This window comes from Clinocottus analis, unplaced genomic scaffold (assembly GCF_023055335.1).
Source record: "Clinocottus analis isolate CAN_PGR_092001 unplaced genomic scaffold, fCliAna1.0.p SCAF_13, whole genome shotgun sequence".
In the NCBI taxonomy this organism is placed as follows: Eukaryota; Metazoa; Chordata; class Actinopteri; order Perciformes; family Cottidae; genus Clinocottus; species Clinocottus analis.
The window spans coordinates 15997391-16018440 of NW_027175854.1; the positions used below are offsets into that span (position 1 = coordinate 15997391).

The 21050-nt window shown below is 45.5% G+C and overlaps 1 protein-coding gene across 3 annotated transcripts in view; it reads right to left on the reverse strand.

The window, feature by feature from the left end:
- The window catches only part of fibcd1b (fibrinogen C domain containing 1b), a 98684-nt gene that overhangs the window by 34257 nt on the left and 43377 nt on the right, over positions 1-21050 (reverse strand). For all 3 annotated transcript variants that reach the window (XM_068574000.1, XM_068573999.1, XM_068574001.1), the window contains 2 exons: positions 14789-14925; positions 631-727 (listed from right to left, as the gene is read on the reverse strand). In XM_068574000.1, the coding sequence (XP_068430101.1) occupies positions 631-727; positions 14789-14925 (234 nt within the window). The remainder of the gene's footprint in view (positions 1-630; positions 728-14788; positions 14926-21050) is intronic.

The window sequence follows — 21050 nt, forward strand, 5'->3', positions numbered from 1 at the left end:
GATACGCAATATGTCATGTTTAGTACTTTATCATGTATATGTTACTGATAACCTAATTATTTGTAAAATATCTAAACACATTACAGATATAGATGGACCAGAAACCAATTATTAAGCATTTAACAATACAGTTTACTCTACGAGAGCTCTTAAAAGAATGTCTTTAGACCGTTAAGGAGCCAATAATTAATGATGTTTATGTTACAATTATCCGTGAAATGTTTAAAAGATGTTTTACCAATAATTTCTTCAAGGTTTACAAATCATATATGACGATATTTGATCAAATATAACAATATTTGCGCCAATAAAACTGTCAAAATAACAAGCAATAACCCTAGTAGTCTTTAGTAAACAATATTGATTATTAATAAATAGTTTTTTAACAGTTAAATGACTATAAACTAAAGTTTGAGCGGCGTAATAATATAACATATCAATGTATTTATGATGATTACTATGAAGTGTTGTGTTGTATCAAGTGCAGTCAAGCGATACATTTATTATTATATTATTATATACACAGCAAAGGCCTGGCAGGTCACATGACACACACACACATGAGTCATACATCGCCAAACACACACAGACTCACACACAGACACACACACACACAGCTGAGACACTTACCGAGCCAGTGTTCGCCGGTGATCTTGCCGAATCCCTCGCGGTAAGACTCCCACGCTCTGAAGAAGTTGACCGAGCCGTCCTCGCGGCGCTGGATCACCTGCACAGCCGAGGCGGCGGGGACAAAGAGGTCAAAGGTCAGAGGTCAAGGGACTCCTCTCACACAGAGGGTGTGTGTGTGTGCGTGTCTCATCCTGCCCCGCGAAGAGGCATTCCAAGTCCAACTGTTGGCCGCCGAGCTCATCTCCAACTAACCTAAATGAACTTGCTCTTTGGCAAATGAATAATGCAAATGTTCTTCCCTCTGAAAAGGCAATTTGTCGGGAGCTAATAAAAGGAATCCATTAAATCTCTGACTGACTTTGAACGAAATCGCTGTGGATTCTGCGTCTGTAATTGAAGTCCCGGGAAAGAGATGGTGTTCATAAAACAATAATCCTAAATACACGGAGGAGGACGGTTCTTCTCTTCTTCCGTACCGTGAATCGCGAAATGCGATGACGCAACGGCGCGCGGAGAAAACGAGAAGTCTTTTCTTTGTTTTTCATTCATAAAGCAACTCTTTCTGTACACAAAGCAAAGGATACATTAGCAGATATTTAGCCATTTAGCTAAATTTAGCTGTGTTTGTGTGTGTGTGTGTGTGTGTGTGTGTGTGTGTGTGTGTGTGTGCGGGGTGATGGTGCAGCGTCTGTACCACCCCGATGAAATGCTCTCTGCATTAAAAAGTGCTGACATTCAAAGTGCCAGGTTTAGGATGAAGGGAAATTGGAAAAATCTGCTCCCGGAGAGGAAAACGCACGCACCCAGATGGGAAATAGCCGAGGCCTCGCAGTCGGGAAAAAAGGCTGCATTAATGTCCAAAACGACGAAGGGAAATTCCCCGAGACAGTTTACGTTCAGCGTGACTAATCCCTTCACATACCACGGAGGCACCAGATGGCACCAAACCAGCATATTTGCTTTTAACATCAGCGCAGACAAAAAGGGGCTAAATCCTGCAGAGCAAATGGCAACAAAAAAAAAATCTGCATCCTCATCATTTTCATCATTTGTCTTAATCTTCATTACGTCATCGTCAGTTATCAACGCCATCTTCCGGGGGATTGTTGGGGGATTCTCCTTCCTTATCCTCTGAGAAAAAGCTAGCTTTCTCATCTCCACACGCGGAGTCGCTCTGAAAACTTCCTCCGACATAATTCATACGACAATTTCAAAAGATTGATTCACTCCGTTATTGCGGAGATACGATCGTCTTCTAACCGAGATTGTCGGATTGGAGCTCATTGCTCTCCTTTAGTTCAGCGATCGTGGTCGGGAACCTCAACACTCTGGCGTTTAGCAAAGGTAAAAGTCTCCTAAGATGGCTTCAGTCTGCTCTTCTATATCTTTCAGACTGTGAAACCACAGACAGACACATTTTAGAAGTCCTCATTTTAGATTCAGGGTCTTGTAGTTGGAACATTTTAACGCAACGATGTGACAAAATATCCCTTTTACTTGTCTTTTCATTTGATTTGCTGACAATGAAACGTCTTCTTCCCTGCATGCGTACCCTGTGACCCCCGTGACCTTTGAGGGTCAGCGAGGCCTGCACGGAGGCCAACGTTTCGCACGAAGCCGTCTGCCAAACATAAAAAAAAAAACAAAGGGATTTGCACCAGCTGTTGCGCAAGCCTCTCACAGGCTTTGGCGCAGTCACGGAGCATTAGAGCATCACACCACTGTCAGTTCTGTTTAGCGATGTCAGTGATTACACTTCTTAACGGCCTTAAGCTGACACGCAAATCCAACTTGTACACTTCTCCAGAATGTGACCCCTTATATTAAATCTGAGTATAAGGTCAAACTCCTAACTGTTATCAACATGAGTAATGGACTGCAGTGCAGTGTTACTCATTTGCAAATGTATTTATTTAGAAATATAATGTTTACTTTGTCTGTATCTCTCCACTGGATGTTATCGCTGATCATTTTAACGTTAATTCATGGTATACATTGTATATACTGTAGATACTGTCATCACACGTTCACACAGACTGGAGGGAAGTTCATTTTCACAGCTTAACACACAGATGGAGAGGTTTCAACTGCCCTGTAATTCACAAAAAACGAAAACAGCCCGAGTGTTATGTTGTCCACACACACACTTACGCATGCTCTGTTTCAGAGAGCAATTATAAAACATGGCACAGTCTGAATGAAACACAATCTCAAGGACTCCAGGAATACACGTGCATTGTGATTGGACCGTGCAAACAATGCACCATCACCGCGTTACCGATATATATGTCAGTGGGGCGGTCATCAAGGCCCCTGTTGGGGTTTCTACTGGGGAGATTTACGTCCAGCTCTCTGGTGAAGAAAGGCCCTGCAGTAAAACACCAGCGCCGGTTGAGAAAATGACTACATTCATGTCACAAAATGTCTCCTTGAAATTATGACCCTCCCCTCTGGCGCTCTTTATCCTCCTCTCTCCTCCCTCGTCCCTACGTTCAAATGAGCTGAAATGGAGAAGACCTTAAATTGATAATGCAATATGTAAAAAAAAAAGCCGAGGTTTTCCTTTTTCATTCATCCCTAATAGTTTATTCACTGTCCCCTGGCACTCGCTGTACAAATCAGCAGTTTTTATGAAGGCAAGAGAATTGCAAAAAAGTGTCCCCTCAACTCAATAAATCACAGAAGAATCTGTTTTTATTTTAATTTTTTTTTACAAATGTACACACTAGAAAGTCACGGACGTGTCAGACTACAGTCAGTCTTCTCTTCAAATCCTCTGTGGCCTTTATTTTTTAGAACGCTGTCTCGCTCACATTATCACAGCGAGGAGGAGAGCCACTGGCAAACATGTCCGCTAGGCCGGAGACGAGGAAACTGAATAGCAGTAAGCTCTCTTGCTGTCATTGTTCCGAACAAACAAACAAAATAAACAACAGGGTAGACAAACCCCCTCCTGATGTTAAATTTGAGGGCTGGTGTCACTGGAGATGGCGTTCGTGCCTCGGCCGAGGTTTCTCCCTGTTGTTTGCTCTGATAGAAAACCCGAGACGCCGGCATTTTGCTACAGTAAACCACCGGGGCGGTGAGGAATTGACCGGTGGTCGCACGAAGCGACTCTCGGGTTAACCGGCACGCTGCCCAGTTCAGATAAGGGTTAACGCTCTTGTCTTTCTGGCCCTGCCTCCTTCCACGTCGAGGATTCTTGTCAGACTGGAGAGGCCCTTTGAGGTTTAATTGCATTGTTGACCCTGAAGGCCAGTATCTGTGTGTGTCAGTGTGTCTGTGTGTGTGTGTGTGTGTGTGTGTGTGTGTTCCCTGGAGACACAGAGCTCACAGGGATCTCCAATTCTTTTTTTTTCCTTCACATGTTCGAAGAGGGAAAAGGCTGTGGTCCAAACTGCAGGACGGAGGGGTGGAAAAAATGGGATTTTGTGAGTGAGTGCCAATGCAAATATCTGTACATTGTTTGTGTGTTGGTGTACAGCAGCCACCCACAAGCTTGTACTAATGCTGCACGTGTGCACGAGTCTGCATGTGTTGCATCGAGAGAGCCAAAAGGGTCATATTCAACTGGATCTCTGCATGTGTAGGTTTCAAAAGCTGTTAAATAAATGCGTTTTAGAGCCTACATGTTTGTGCACGCACCGTTGCTTTTGTCTGTGTGTGTGTCTGTGTGTGCGTGTGTGTCCGTAATCGTATTCATGGTTGTATAAGCTTGTGGGTGTTAATATTAATGTTGAAGTTTGTGGGCACCGTGGAAAAAAAAAGTTTTGTTGCTTCTGGCCTGTTTTATTACTGATAACATGCGAGTGAAGAACACGCAAAAATATGCAGCCGAGAGGCAGATAAGCAGACAGCACAGTGTCTCCGGCTCTTACATTACGGTTGGCTCATCAAGCGCTTGCTCACCACGCTGGTCAACACAGTTGCAGAGGGGCAAAAAAGGGCAAGGAGGAATTCATAAGAAGTGTTAGCGCTACAAAACATCAGCTTTTCAATTCCACCTTTCAAAGAAAACAAGCGGACCGCTTCAGAGTGTAAGCGCGAGAGCGGCTGGAGCGGCAGCGCGCGGTCGCGCTTGTGTTTTATAGAGCTAGCGACTACGTCGCCTCATGTCCGCAGACACACACACTGCCCCGCTGTGACGCAGCCCAACATCGCCGATGACAAATCCTTACACACGATGTCTTGTGGGCAGAGCCCGACATCAAAGTTGTTCCCGTCGAGGTCAGAAGCTGACAGAATGGTTGTATCATGGCGCGGGGGAGGGGATGTTTGAGCCGTACGCATGCAGAGAACTGCGGTTGTGACACAGCAGACATTTTAATAAACCGTTGAAACAACGCTTATGTTTATTGCGTGCACACTCGCAAATTGTACAAAGTTACCCAACTTTGAAAAACTGTGGACGCCATATATGCTGGTAGGCATGTAGAGTTTGTAAGCTAGCTACTGTCCAAGCCCCCGCTGGCTAACTGGGGATAAGATGCAGCATAACTTGTAAGATGTTCTGATGTCTTTTGATAAGTTTATCATGAACATTCAAGCTCCCAATATCCCTCTTCCTACAGCTAGCTACTCCACTGATAAGTTAACGTGCTAAACACTGGCGTTTCACTAGCCTAAACAGCATGCTAGCGTCATTAGCATGTTAGCTAGTTGACATTTGTCACTACATAAAACATTTAACTTGACTGACAATCCGTTGAACATATATTGATTCGTGGAGAAAGTATTTTGAGTATTTAAACACACAATTACTCCACTCTAAAGTATTTTGTTACAAATTACAAATGTTTTTATTGGCCTTATGAAATACAAATGACGAAAAATTCTCAAAAGTAATTGAAATACCTATTTCAAATACAAGTAATAGAAATAGCCTGTATTCACATTATACTTGAAGCATTTAAAAAAAATAGGGAATATAACTATTCTGTCACATGCTTGTGCTTCAGTGAAGCCAAAGAAGAGTGCTTTAAACCTGCATTCTTTCACACGGCCAGCATGGGGCGACGCTCGTGGGAAAAGTGAGAAAATGACAGTCATTTTCACTGAATTTGCTGCTATGCCCTATATTTTCATATTTGACTTTTTCTTCTTTCCACTTCAACCCTTTCACGGTGCGTTTTCAGTCCACGAAGAGTTCATTGCAACATTTTAGTCGCCTACAGAAAACCTTCCAGCAGTCGGTTGTTGTTCTCAACAACCCTCTTGTGTAACTTCTGGTTGTAGAAAACCAAGCGGACTGAGTGTTTCGGCATTTCCCACGGCGAATGCGTCGGACGTCCGCTCTCCGCGCGACTTGCGTTACATCAATTACAGCAGGTGGATTCTCACAGTTAAATTTTCATTCATATCAAATGAATAATTTAAGCTCATAAATGTAATAGTTTGGACCCAGGCGCTGCAGCATTTGGCTCAGGTGCAGCTCATAAAAGACGGCATGTGAGATGAAGCAGACTACCGCTGATCCCTTCAGAGCGTCACAATAATCGACAGTAAAGTCAATATACTGTCAGTATCAATAGAAAATTGATCATCTGAACAAACATGCAGCATCTGCTGCTTCATAGAGCGTCTTATTTATTGCGTTTGTATTGTATTGTCGTCGTTGTGTGTCTGTGTGTACGTGTGTACCATCTGTACGGTAAAAATAAAGGACGGTTCTGGGACTGTTGTGCTTTCAGCTTCCTCTCATCTCGTAGCTCTGGCACTCCCCATCAGTCTTTTTCTATATTGCAGTGTTTTTTTACTTCATCCCTTCTCCTCCTTTTTTTTTTTTTTTTTTTTTTGCAGCTCTTTGCTGCTCGAAGGTAATTAATTCTTTATACATGCTGTTCAACATGCCCCACAAAGCCCAAACAAGCCTTTTCTGGAAGGCAACTCTTTTTTTTTCTCCCCAGAATCACCTCCAGTTTACAAGTCAGTCTCGAAGAAGTACAAACTACACCATAGTCTCGCCATCTTTCAGTGCATATCTACACACATTGTACTTGTTTTTCGTTGTCTGACGATGGTAAATGTCTGCCCCAATTATCCCTCGTCTAAATATAAAACTTTTAATGACTTATACTTTGCATATGCACGGCCACACAGGCAGCCAGGCCACTGTGATGCAGAAGGAAAGTACCTTCGAGTGTGAGAACGGCGGCTGTAACGTGTGTCTGTGTCAGCAGGAACAAAGTACTGAAGTCTCAGGCACTTCCTCCTCAGTAAAGGGAACTCTGAGAACGGGAGACCGACAGGGCTCTCAAGTTTTGAAGACAGGCAAGAGTGACATAAATCCCCCGGGAGCCGTTGACGGTGGGACGACGACAAATACGCAGCTCCAGTCCCGCCTGTATTAAGTCTTACCCAGATACAACAGATACGTTTTTTCTGATTCGCTATTCGTGTAGCCGCTTTCTCTTTTTTTTTGATTGGCTGATGAGTGGCACCTCACAGCAGAACCCCAGGAGATTTGGTGGGGACGTACTCCTCCGTGGTGAGAGCAGCTTAGGGTTTGTTTTTTTTAGCGTGAGAAATACGATCGTGACTTAAGGCCGAAATGAGCGACAGCCACGCTCGATGCACGACGCTCGAGAGCGCTGGACCGGTGTTCCAGGACTGCAACTCAAATACAAGTGTCACGGGATGGAGGAAGTAAGGACCCCAAACGCCGACAACCGAATAAAGAATATTTAATTCCAACAAAAACGAGGAAAAGATTAAAAAAAACAAACCAGATTCCGACGGAAGGGAACAAAAAGCAGGAACTGGAACAGGACCAGAAGTGCCGAGACACAGAGGACACAAGACTACAAAATAAAACAGGAAACGGAAAACTACAAATCATGATAACAAGTTGTAAAAAAGAAGAAGAAAAAACTCACAGTACTCAGCACTGCGAATGGCAAACAAATGAGTTCCAGGTAAACTATAATCAACCCGTTAAGCCGGACGGCCAAAAGGTGTTAACGAGATAATCTCTGATCCTCCACCGTGTCACCTTGCGCTTGCTAAAGGGCCGCTGCCTCTGCGTGATCGCATTAAGCCGTCTGTAATCTCCGCGGTGGGCGAAGGCTCCTTAACAAGGTGCCTTAAGCTCTTCAGCGGGCTTTCCGTCACCTACTGGGAGGCCTCAGCGTGCACAGACGGACGCCCTGACTGACAGATCAGAAACACGGGGGGGGGGGGGGGGGGGGAATCAACACGGGCACTCTGGAGCTGATCGGGGAGAGATTTACAATCTGGCGTGCGACCGGGTGGAAACCAGGAAACGTGCCAATATCTTGTTAGCTCCTGGCGTGTGCACGCTGCGAGCACACTATGTTTATATGTTCGCTGCTTTGGCAGCAGATGTCACTCGGTGCCGCCGCTCTATACTAACTAACTGGAGATAATGCGTAACATCTCCAGAGAGTGATTAATGCATCGGCAATTACAGTACAGAGAAAACAAGTGGAAAGATACAGAAAATACGGCGCAGGGGTGTCGAGGCTAATAGAATCAGCTGCAGAAGGCTGCCTCCCTCCACAGATTTAAGATGGATCCAAACAGACGGAGGGATTGCAAACAATTTGATTACATTGTTAGGAATATTGATGATGCGGTTATAAATTCAACAGTGTCTGACGAAAGCGCTCATAAATCCACAGCGAAGTCTGCGCGGATGCTATCTTCAAAGGGGACTGCGAACATCTGCCGGTGAATGTTTTATAATCCCATCAGAAAGACAGATGTGTTGCTGAACACGGCGGCGGCAACGGCGGCGAGCGAGCGGGGACAGAAGGAGGAACACGGGCAACCGTAAAAGAAACGCTTTCTCCCACACTCCCTCGCACACGTGTCGGCCTGAGCGCCATTTTTCGGCATTTACATTCTGTACTTACTGTGGGAGGGAAAAAAAAAGAGATTATTCCTGGCTTTGAAACGCCACATAAACAAGAAACCATGTTTGCATGATTAGGTTAAAGGATTAAAGTAAAGCCAGATTAACACAGGTAGATTTCTGCTAAAGCTTTTCTAAACTTTTTTTGTTTGTTTTTTAATCTGAGACCCGGCGCAGAGGAAACATACGACGATGTAATGGTACGATATGCAGGATAGTATCCGAAAATCACTCGAAACTGAATGAATTCAATATAAATCTACATAACTGATAGCAAGTGTTTTTTTTCTACCAGTCTACGCACTGGATTGTGAGGCTTTAGCTCAATGCTAACGGCAGCACAAGGCTACGCTGTGTCGTTATTTAACTCACACTATTCGTGTATTGAACGACCATAAAACACTCTTTGTTGTGACGTCATTATTGAGTGAGGAAATTACAGATAATCAGGATGAAAGAGTCTTTGTTTCCACACCCTTTTATATCAGGTCACAGGGCGCAAATCTATATAAATCCCCCCAAAAAGGTATCAAATCAAACATAAAAATCAGGGCTGCAATAATATATAATCCCCATGTATAACTCAAATAGGATTAGGGCTTAAAGGGCTACCTTTTATGGAGTAATAGTCATAATAATGTATAAAACATCTGCACAGCAGGTCCTGCAGCAACTGACAGCTATATGTGTGTAGTTCAGAGGAAATATATAAATCAGCCAATGCTCCCAAATCTTTTCTCTCAAATAACCTCCAATGGAGGTAATATCCTGAAAAACATGTCTGACCCGACCTGAGGTGATGCTGCAGGTGGACAAGCTCTGACGAGGACACAAGCGGACGCGCTTTGTCCGGGAAAGCAAGTTCAAACCTCAATGAGCATCTGCGTTCACTGTCCGTGCACGCTGGATCTAAACATTATGAAAAAACAATTACGTCCTGGACAAAAAGTTAGATGGCACTCTGAAGTTTTCAATTTCCCTGTGCCTCACACAACATTTGCAGATAAGACACAAGTGCGGAAACATCCATCCTGGATTCCTTTTTTTCCAAACCAATAAACTAACAGATGAAATATTGAAGAGCTCGTGAGCCAGATAGAGACAGTGAAAAGCCCATAACGTTCACTCGGAGAGGCTGAAAAGGCACTCCCGGCCTCTAAAGCAGCGCTACGACATGCACACAATCGTACATTCAATCTGAAAAACTTTTGCTTTCCGGGTTCTTAGCTGAATTGTATATTTGAGAGTGATTGCAGTGGTACTTCTGATAAAAGCACCATTTGATAATGCAGCCGCGCACCGCACTCCGATATATATCTACTCTCATTCATGATTAATGCCGTGGTCATTTTTAGTCCCTTCCTTTTAACAAATAAAATAGTAATAATAGAAGACATTACCCCGAAGCCGCCAGGTTGTGTTTAAATGCCATTTGGATTCCCCCTTTTGCCCGAAACACGCCGACCACGAGCCCAGAGGATTACTTTATCCGCGCGAGGGGCTCGTGTGTGTATACATATTTCAGTACATGTGAGTCTGTCAGCACACACGACCACATATTTACTCTATGGAGACACACGGCACGTGTGCGCTTCTTTGATTGTGTAGATGTTTCTTTCGGATGCTCCGAAATACTCTTTCACGTGTTCATGTTGTGTGTGAGCGTGTTGTTGTTGTGAGCGAGCTCGGGGCCTCGTAATGACAGGTTTTTTCTCTTTTTTTACGTCCTATCTGCCATCATCCCTCCTGCCTCTGTGGTCAAACAGTCCCCGGGGCTTGAGTTATGGCTGTGGTTGAAATACTGACCAATTTCCTCTGATAACCATCCACATCAACCCGTACGCTTCTCCTCTCTTCATTTCAGCTCTTAGTGGACACTAAAGGACACAGTTGTGTAGTGATCTAGACTGTGTTATAATGGAAATAACCCCCTTTATCCCCTTAACATTCACAGTACATGCACTGCATGTAATATATATATAATATTTATATATGCTGGAGGGATTTCCCCCATTCTGGTCTACATATTTCTGACCCTGCGGAGTCATTTCCATCCCTGGAGGCGGGAAAATGTATTCCCCCTTCATAGTGATGAATGTCCCTTCACCAATGGCAACATTTAAATACCAAACGTAGAATAATATAAAAAATATAGCCCGGTAAAGCGCTGCAATGTGGGATCAGTCCTTTGTGCAAACATGGCGCCAAGTGGCGCTGTCCATGGTCCTGGAAAAGGGGATTTAATTCGAGGATCTTTTATTAACGTGTCACCTTTTTGTTTCTTGGCGTGTGATTGCATTACATTTGAGTAAAGGACATTTAGATGAAAATATCCCTTTTATTTGCTCCTTATTAAGGCCACGTCCGCCTTGATTGGCAGCTGAATCGCTGCAGTAATGCCCGCCCTCCGGCGCTACTCGCGTTTCGCAAACTCAATCTCCACACTTCTGCACATGCTCCATCCAGTGTGTATCTCCTCTGCCGGCTTCCACGAAGCAAACACTGTGCACGGAGCAAAACAGATGACGTGGCACGCTCAGCTCGGGTCTCTAATAAACACCTGGCCGCGAGTTTTTGACATCAAGAGAAAGCAAAGAGTTTCTTATGAAACATCCGTTGCGTCGACGTGTTTATTTCTGTATCGCTTCTTTGCATCTAAAAAGGGAAAACATGCACGTACATGTGATCTATGAGACACCTATTCTATCTCACCATTGTGTTCATACAGCAGCACGCTGTACTCATGGCCGTAGATGTGTCCAACGCTTCTTCAACCGTTAATGTTCCTCTCGTATCCTTTCCCTGTCTCTCGTATTCCCTCTCTAAAAATACCTGACAGGCGTGGTAGTACACGAGCGTCTCTTTCTCTGTCAACCCTTTCTTTCCTGCTTGAACCATTCATCACAAAGTCCTGATGAATCTGCTCTGTAGAAACGTGCATCGAGCGGCGGAGGCTTTGTTATCAAATGTGTAGTTTTGCGCCTCGTTTTAAAAGCTGGTTTTCTCATCTCATGAAGTGAGGAACGTTCGTGGGTGGCCGGCTGTGTTCGGTTCAGACTCTCCGATTGTGCCTCATGCAGAGTATTATGTTTAATAGTTGTTGTTTTTTTACCCACGAAAAGCTGTTGCCTGCCTTTTGAAATCGCTGAGAGCCACCAGCTGTTTCCATCTGACGGAAGAACACCTGGTTCATCCTGACTGTCGGCCACAAAGCGCGCACACACACGTTAACACGTTAAGTATCATGAGATAAGAGAATCTTTATTTAAAACGCCTTTATTAGTCCCTCAGTAGGGAAATTACTGGATTACAGCAGCATTGCTCACAGGTAAATGAAGATACAAATCAAGTAATATAAATAAACAGTAGAACCGTAATAAAACCAAATTAAAAATGAACAGTAAGAATATTAAATGTGTGTGCTCCGGTGAATTAGGACACTGAGATATACAAACAGATTTATTGTTAATAATCATCTTGATCACTTCTACAGTAATCTGGGTGTCTTCTTGTCACCATCACTGAGGAGCTCTGTCCCTGAGGGATACCTGTTTACCGCCGAAACGACCAAAGAAAAATATGTTTTATTGAAGGCGCATCTGAACGAATGCGGAGAAAACAAAATTAATTGCTGTTTTAGATATTTGTTCCTGTATGTCTCCCTTCCTCTCTCTGTCTCTGTCTCTCTCTCCACGTCAGATTGGGATGTCTCTCTCTCTCTCTCTCTCTCTCTCTCTCTCTCTCTCTCTCTCTCTCTCTCCTCTCCTCCTTCATCTCGGTAACCCCCCAGCGCGTCTCCTGTCTGCCTGCGACGCCGCCGCGTTGCGTCAAAGTGTGCTAACGAGGCGGCGGCGCGCGCGGCTCATCCCTTATTTAAGCTCAGCCGTCAGACCGGCGGTAAGCCCCCTGAACGCACCGCGGCGTCCCGTCTCCCTACCTGCCCCCGTTGTCTCGCGCCGCGCTCATCTCTTAATGAGGCTCGAGCGCGTGATCGCAATCAGCTCAGCTGCTCGGCTGAACCGCAGCAGCATCACTTCAAATCCCAGCTTTTTTTTGGAACAATGGCGCAAAGAGCCGCTGCGTAACACCTACTTATGAGCGTGACCCGCACTCACACGCTGCTCCTGACGCACACAGTTTGGCGCACACACACACACACACACACACACACACACGCAAGAGCGTTTCCCCGCTGACAGCGTGCCTCCTCCATCGCGCTGCGCTAAGCACTCTGTCAGTCTGACAGTCTGGTTTTATTTGACGACCTCGCCGATCTCGCACAGTTTCGTCACCGGTTCACGAGCGGACACACACGCGCAACCCCCCCCCCCCCCCTCCTCTCCCCCCGTCACGGGCTTTTGGAGTCGTGGGTTGTCGTTTGACACGTGCTGTGCGTGTCACAGGAGTATATTTAGCGGATCTAAGCTCCTTCTCAGTATAAGTTATTAGACTGGACATTCATTTGAGTGAAAGCAGCAGCAGATGAGGAGGAACAGACAGAGACACGCGCACGCGTTTGCAACCGGATATTGCCGGAAACTATCCGTGTCGAGCAACGCGGAGACAGTTTTACACCCCGATAACATATTCACACGTTCAAGGGGAGAAAGCATCAAGACGTCCATCTTAAGTAGCTTTATAATATCCATGAAAGCGACGTCAACAAGCTGGAAGAAGAAGAAGACAGGCGATTGGACTTTTATAACTAAATGCGTTTTTTGGTGTTTTTCTTCTCTCCCCCACGCAGCTCGCATCACTTTGCATGATGTGAAAGGAGCAGAAATCATTTCTAGAGCAGTTCATTGTACACATCTCTTCAATCAAACAGCCCTGAATGCGTATGAACAGAAACACACAGCCGGCCTCAACGCACGCCTCACACACAGTGAACAAAACTAACTGCAACATTTTGAGTGGTGATGGGTTCGTGGCGATGAAATTTCAAACTGTTTAAGTGTTACAAGGCTTTAGTTGTCTATTAAGAAGCGCTCTTCTTTCCCAGAGGACTGCTACAGTATGCTTCAGAACAAAGGGAAATAAAGGGCTCTAACCAGTAGGCTGGCGTGTGTGTGTGTGTGTGTGTTTGTGCGCAGTAAAACACATCCAAACCACACTTCCAAATATAACTTCAAACAGCTCAGTGTCAATGTTTGTTCACCTCGCTGTCTGTCATTCCCAACAGACGCAGCTTCTTTAGTATACTGTCTCTCTTAAAGCAGCGATGTTTACTGTAGCAAGGCCAAGACAACTGACAGATGTTTGATCAAGGGAAAGAAAACAACTTAAAGAAACTCTTAAGGAGCTTTTTCTTCTTCTTCTCCCGCGTCACCTCTTTAAGAATCCCAAATCCGCTCGAAAATATCATTGCGCGAAGACGAGAAGGCGAGAAAAACCAGAAACATAAAGGGGTCCGAGTGCGGCTCCTGATGGCGTTTGAGGCTCAGCGACGACCGAAATGGAAGCCGTCTTCACGCGAGCCGGCTGTCACGTCTCCGCTACGAGCGCGCGCTCGATTTTCACTACTTTTCGTGATGCGATCGCGGTAAGAGCTCACGCTAAATTTTGGTGTAAGCTCCGACCGTGATCGCACGAAGGTATAGCGTGTTACATGTGTGTTGACTGTGTGTCACCTGTGTGTTACCTGTGTGTTACCCATATAGTAAACGGCGCCATCACGAGAGCTTCTAGTGACTAAAAGCTCTCGTGATGGCGCCGTTTTCTCGTCCGAACGATACGCCCGGCGTTTCATCGGACGCACTTTGCTTTCGCCGCGTTTCCTTAATGGCTTTCTTTGTCTCGCTCCTTCTCTCTTCATTGTTTCCTTCCGCTTAAGATCTGACTCATTTGTCCCCTGTTTTCTAAAACAAACAACAACAACAACAACGCATGAGAATGAAACGGGCCGCTTTCAAACGGGTCCAGGTGAAGCCGGCGCTGAAGATCTTCCTCGTCGTGATGAAACTTTGATGAGACCTTTTGGGATTGATGGATGAGATTCCTAAGGCGTTACAAGTATAATCACATCGGGCGCCTCGCAAAGAGGAAAGAAAAACAAACACTGCATATGTTGTGTTGTGTGAACCGGTGATGCAGTTTGAAAGACTCACACTCAGTGAATAATTTGTATTAATAGCAGATTTGTAAAAACATACCTTTGTTTCAATGCTGATTAAAACCCCAGCGAGTGATTTATTTTCTACATATCCAGCTTCTGAGCCCGTGTGTGTGTGTGTGTGCGTGTGTGTGTGTCCACTGTAACATGTGTGCGTTTCCCCTCTGACTCACCGTCCAGCCTCCTCCGTCTGTGGTCATGTCGCAGTAGACCTGGAAGCCCGCGGGGGAGTGGACAGGAAACACCGAGTAGATGCCGTCCTCTCTCTGACCGGCGGCGTACAGATCACCGCAGTCACGGGGACGCGAGCCTGCGGAGAGGTGAGAGGAGCGGGACACGCGACATGAATTAGATCCAATATGGCCGGCGGGAGGGGTGTAATCAGGAAATGAGGAACACGAGAGATCGGACTTGTCACACTTTGTCCTCTGACTACTGCCACAGAGAGAGAGAGAGAGAGAGAGAGAGGCATGGAGGTAACACATTTTTCAAAATGGAAGCTCAAAGTGTTGGCTTTTTCCACGGTTTTCAAGAGAAAAAAAAAAAGATGTATGGAAACTCCACCTGCTCTTGAAGAGGAGAGAACGAGCAATGAGGGGGGAGAGGATGAAGAGAAGAGAGAGGATGAAGAGGAGGGAGAGGATGGAGAGAAGAGAGAGGATGAAGAGGAGGGAGAGGATGGAGAGAAGAGAGAGGATGAAGAGAAGAGAGAGAATGGAGAGAAGGGAGAGGATGAAGAGGAGAGAGAGGATGAAGAGGAGGGAGAGGATGGAGAGAAGAGAGAGGATGAAGAGAAGGGAGATGATTGAGACCAGGGAGAGGATGGAGAGGAGAGAGGATGGAGAGGTGAGAGAAGATGGAAAGGAGAGGATGGAGATGATGGAGAGGAAGAGAGGATGGAGAGGATGAGAGGATGAGGGGATGAGACAATAGAGAGGATGGAAAGGATGAGAGGATGAGAGGATGGAGAGGATGACAGGATGAGAGGATGGAGAGGATGAGAGGATGAGGGGATGAGACAATAGAGAGGATGGAAAGGATGAGAGGATGAGAGGATGGAGAGGATGAGAGGATGAGAGGATGAGAGGATGAGAGGATGGAGAGAATGAGAGGATGAGAGGATGGAGAGGATGAGAGGATGAAGGGATGAGACAATAGAGAGGATGGAAAGGATGAGAGGAAGAGAGGATGGAGAGGATGAGAGGATGAGACAATGGAGAGGATGAGAGGATGGAGACGATGGATAGGATGAGAGAATGGACACGATGGAGAGGATGGAGAGGATGAGACGATGGAGACGATGGAGAGGATGAGAGGATGGAGAGGATGAGAGGATGAGGGGATGAGACAATAGAGAGGATGGAAAGGATGAGAGGATGGAGAGAATGAGAGGATGAGAGGATGGACACGCGAGAAAAGCTATTTGGCGAGATGGGTGATCGATGACAAAGTGGGACAACAGAGTCTCAGTGAAAAAAAGAATGAAATGAAGGCAGAAAGAGGCGGAACGTGGACGCGACGCCACGGAGAAGACGCCGAGATATATCGCACACAGACGGAGAGATTTGAGATAACACAAGGAGCAGCGAGCAGGATGAAGCGAGGCTCAGTGAGACGTATGGATCTGAGCGACGCCGGCATACCAAGAGAGGGAAGAGGAGACAGACGGGGGGAAAAAAAGGAGAGTTGAGAGAAGGAGAGTGCAGAGGAGAAGACACAGCGTCGGTTTTTACACCAGGGAGACAAAGTATATTCCCCAGGAGGGATGATGTCATAGATTACGCATGCCGGCCCTCGCGGGGTCAAACCCCCAAGTTTTGAAAAAACAACCGAGGGAGACTTCTTCTTATGGAAAAAGCCAGACAAGATTTCTCTTTTTTGCGTTGTTGTATTAGTCGTCACTGCCACACGACGCGGCGGCGAGTGTTTGGTCTCCCCGAAGCGCCTCAGATCCTCGGCGTTACGCCTCGACTGCTGCGCTGCGGCTTTCATCATCACCGCACATAAATGCTAACATTTCCCCAGTTCTTCTCCTCTTCATTACAGGAAACCGAACGCCGCCCGGGTTCCACGCAACATTACGAGGTGAAAAAAAAGACTGTCATCGTTATTTAAGAGTGTGGCCCGCTGGAACGAGAGAGTTCAAAGTTTTTCAGTTTTAATGATCCATTACGGCAGAGTTTTTTCCTCTTTTTCTTCCCAGAAACCTCCACTGATACTCCAGGTTTACTCTTTGCAAACACAGATGAACACATGTGGGGTCTTCCATTGTCTTCCATTGTGTGCCCATGTGTTTCACGTAGCTTATAGCTTATAGCTTATAGCTTATAGCTTATAGCTTATAGCCGTCCAACCGGCACGATGTGTCACGTCCTCGTGCGGCCACTCGTCCCGCTGCCTTCTGGTCCAGATGTGTTCGATATGTGTCGTGACGTAAGTTTGACTGTTTCCTGTTTTATTTTGTAGTCCTTGCCTCGCGTGTCCTCTGTGTTCCCTGCACTTCCTGTCCCCGTGATCGGCCCTGATTGTTCCCTGCTGTGTCCAATCACCGGCCCCTAACCCGGTGTATTGAAACCCTGTTTGTCTCCGGCCCCAGTGTGGGACTGTACGGTGTGTTACCTGTGTGTTACTCGTGTGTTACTTGTGTGTTACCCGTTCGTTCCTCTGTGTTCCCCCGTCTGTTCCCCGTAAGCTTGCCAACCTTCTTCTTCAGATCTAGTCTTTTGAAGCCTTCTCTTGTTTAATCAATGTACTTTTTGACCCTGTTGCCTCTGCATTTGGGTCCAGTCCTTGAACGCCGTGTGACAATATTATTCTCCCTGTCAACAAATCCAATGAAAAGACGTACGGCGATGCGTCTGTCTCGCAGTACTTTCTGAAAATCTGCCGAACACAGTCGTTTTGTAGCAGTTGTGACTCAAGCAGGAGAGTATTTTTCCATCTATTTCCAGCTGTGGATTTATCCGGTACGCCGTTGAACGGTTCGAGCAGCCGGATGTGGGATCGACTCGGGAGAGTGCTCCTGTCGGCAATAAAGCAAAATGTCAGGCGGCGAGAGGTGCGGCTCACCGCTGTGTTTCACGAGTATTCGCACAACAATGGAGGTCTGCGACACGCAGGAACACGCGACAGTACAACGGGCTTCAGACGTGTTCGCGGGACCAAACTGTAGGATTTGTTGACTATTATAAAAATATGTTGATGGCCAGTAGATATTCCTAGTTTGGGTGGTTGTGCGCTGCAGCATGGGATTCGTTTACCAAAGTTCATGCCTTGTGTCGCTACGTGGCGTTGTTACGTTATTGTTTTAACACAAACAATTTGTTGTCTTGTCGGTACTTGACATTGTCTCCTAAACAGGATGCTCGGTGTTTTAATATTCTCACATTTCACATTGTTTCTAACAGGGTCAACATGTTATAACATGGTATATTTATTCCTATTTCTGTTTTGTAGGTTTGTTTTTCTCTCCTCTCGGGACTCCAGATGAAAAATAGCCTCTTGGCTAACTCATTTACAGAAGTGTTTTTATTAATGTGCACTGTCCCCTCATCGAATAAACCATTTAATAATGATCTTTTTATTGCCTTAAACAATACGTTTCTTTGCCTAAAGCCAAGCAGCCGTATCACACATTGTGTTTCCCTGCAAAGCGTGATACGAGGCTGATATGAAACATATTTCTGAAGTCTATTTTTGCTCCGGGGGCGTTGACATTTTGACCTATCGCGTGGTTCTCCAATGCCAAATTATCCCGCCAACCCTTGTCATGCTCGGAGAGTATCTGTCGTGAATCTCATCTGCTTGGCGACAAACTCCCCGAGTTGCATAAACCCTTCAAAGTAAGTCGCTCTGACATCACAGGCGCTGAACAGCAGGAACTGAACTCATTTAAATGCACCCCGCACCGGCATCTCCTGCTACCGCTGCTCATCTGTGGCAGCCACTGTAGTCGTTTTCCAACCATGCACAATGGCCCACATCTAACCTTTTTATGTATGCTTTGTCTTTCTCCCTTTCATTTTGAAAATGCCCTCTACTCATGAAGCTGAATAATTAACGCGGCAGCAACAGTGACAATAACAGAACTGGGCTTTCGCTTGTAAATCAGTGGCCCAGGTAAGAAAAGTAGGACTCTTGCAGTGGTTTTCGAAGAAAAAAAAAAAACAACTTCAGAAACCCTGCTGCCGTCGGAGCGGAGAGGGGCTCGGCTGCTGTCAGGTTTGGATTCGTACAACTTTGAAAATCTAATATGCTCTTATGGGAATCCAATGCAAACAGCACAGAGATGAATACTTCAAATATCCACCGGCACAGTGGGACCGACAGGTTTTATGATATGAAGATATGTGCGGATGTGCCCCCCATGTATGCACACAGCCGTGAAGAAGGAGATATACCATTTTGAAACATGTGCTGAGTGTGTGTGCAGAGAGTTTCAGTGTTTCACCTATTGTACCTTAGTAAAACCAGGTTGTGTATTAGATGGTCGGTACCTGATACTTGTACACACCAGTCTGAATTCCCATCATAAAACTATATTAATGTATAAGAGCTACAGCTATATAGTGCGCTATCCCGCACAGGGACGCCATAACAGTACCAACCAGGATGTATTGCATAATAAAGACACATAAAGATGATATATGTTTGTACATTTTAAACAGCTCTGATGTGCCTGTGATATTTTTTTATAGCTGTTTTCTAGTTCAGTGTCGATGTCCTTAAAGAAAGGTCAAGGCTGTGTCTCCACTGGTTGCTGCTGGAGACCTGCACGGCGCTACGTTTCAAGAGGGATGGATGTGGTGGACTCAACGCATGTGCAGGAGAACACTTCAAGGACAATATTGTGCACGCGTTGGATGCACTGCATCTAAAAGTGCTTTCGGAGAATCCTGCGTCCCGCGAGCCTCCAGCAGAGAACATGCCAGGCGGTTCTCCGTGGTGCTGACGCTCGGTCCATCGCTGCGGATGCTGCGCAGCTTTGCTCCCGACATTCACGCCGCTTTAGGATATCTGTGTTTTGAAATAGGGCGACGTGAAGCACTCGGCGGACTTTTCTAGTCCATGAAACATGCGGCGGGGATTAATTACAAGCAAAAAAAAAACAGAGGAAGGAGTCCTTGAAACCGTTTGGTATCGTCAAAGCAGATTAGTGATAGTTTACAAAGACACCGCGACTAATAATAGCTGTTTTTGCTTCATATTAGGATGCTATTTGCTCCCCTCGTGCCTTCAGGGAGCCCAGGACAGGTGTCAGGTGAGGTATTTATGCTGTGAGGGTTCTCTCTGTTTGGCGTCTTCCCTCGTGGACGACGTTCAGAAATGCAGGAAACTCTCGAGAAATCTCACTTCAAATGATAGACAAGAGAAAATATGACATTCATCCTCCCGATACCTCTAAGAAAAGCAAACCCCAAGTCCAGCGTGCCGCTGCCGAGTCGGCTTTGTGTGGAAAAGTGTCTGCGTGTTTCAGTAATCCTCCAAAACAGACGGATAATTTATGCACATTTTTTAAATTTTATTTAAAAACTTCAAGACTAAAACTGGGAAGAAGAAGAAAAAAAGGCTTTTAAAATATGCATTTGTTTTTAGAACACACTTCTTTCCCGTAATAATTTGCTGGAAAGTCCTCAGATGTGTACAATAATAATTCTAATGAGGCGCTGAGTGAGCTGCACCGCTCTTGAAACGATGACAACACACTCCGACGGCAGCAACACAACTGATGTAATCGTCATTACAACCTTGTCCCGACTGCTGAGTTCGGCGCGTCAGACAGCTGATACATCATCCTCATCCTCATCCTCATCATCCCGGGTCATGCTCACTGCACCGGACATTTCTCTATTCGACATACTGAAAAACAGCAACGCGTCGAATCAAATGCGATGCAACGCGTCACCTCATTAGACGTGTTCTCGCTTGTGAGGTTGTTGGTGACGAAACTTTGTGTTCCTGTTGCTTCACATTGACAGTTCGTTCTCGCAGCGAATACACGGACTGGATGATGTTGTGAGACGACGTTCTGCCAACATCTTCACATGGAGCGCCGCTCTGGATTCTGGTATCTTTTAAGTAACTGTTTACTTCAGATAATCGAGTTCAACCAAGACGCGTCTGGAAGGCATGAAGGATGTGAAAGCACCAGACGAGTCCATCGCTCTCTGAGACATCCATCACAGGACTGTTTTTATGCCTTTTCTGATTACCCAGTAGGTGTATTTGAGAAGTTTATATTGCTTAAGGAGATTTTTAAATGCATTTTAAATGCTCAATGACCGAAATTGGAGCTAAATCGATATCCTAAAAATCCAAGTGTTGGGTTTAATAGTTTGTTTGGTCTTAATTAGCTCTTAGCTGGACGTATTAAGATACAAGTATGCATTGCTGTCCACATACAGTTCAAACATGAAGTTTGACATCACCTCAAAA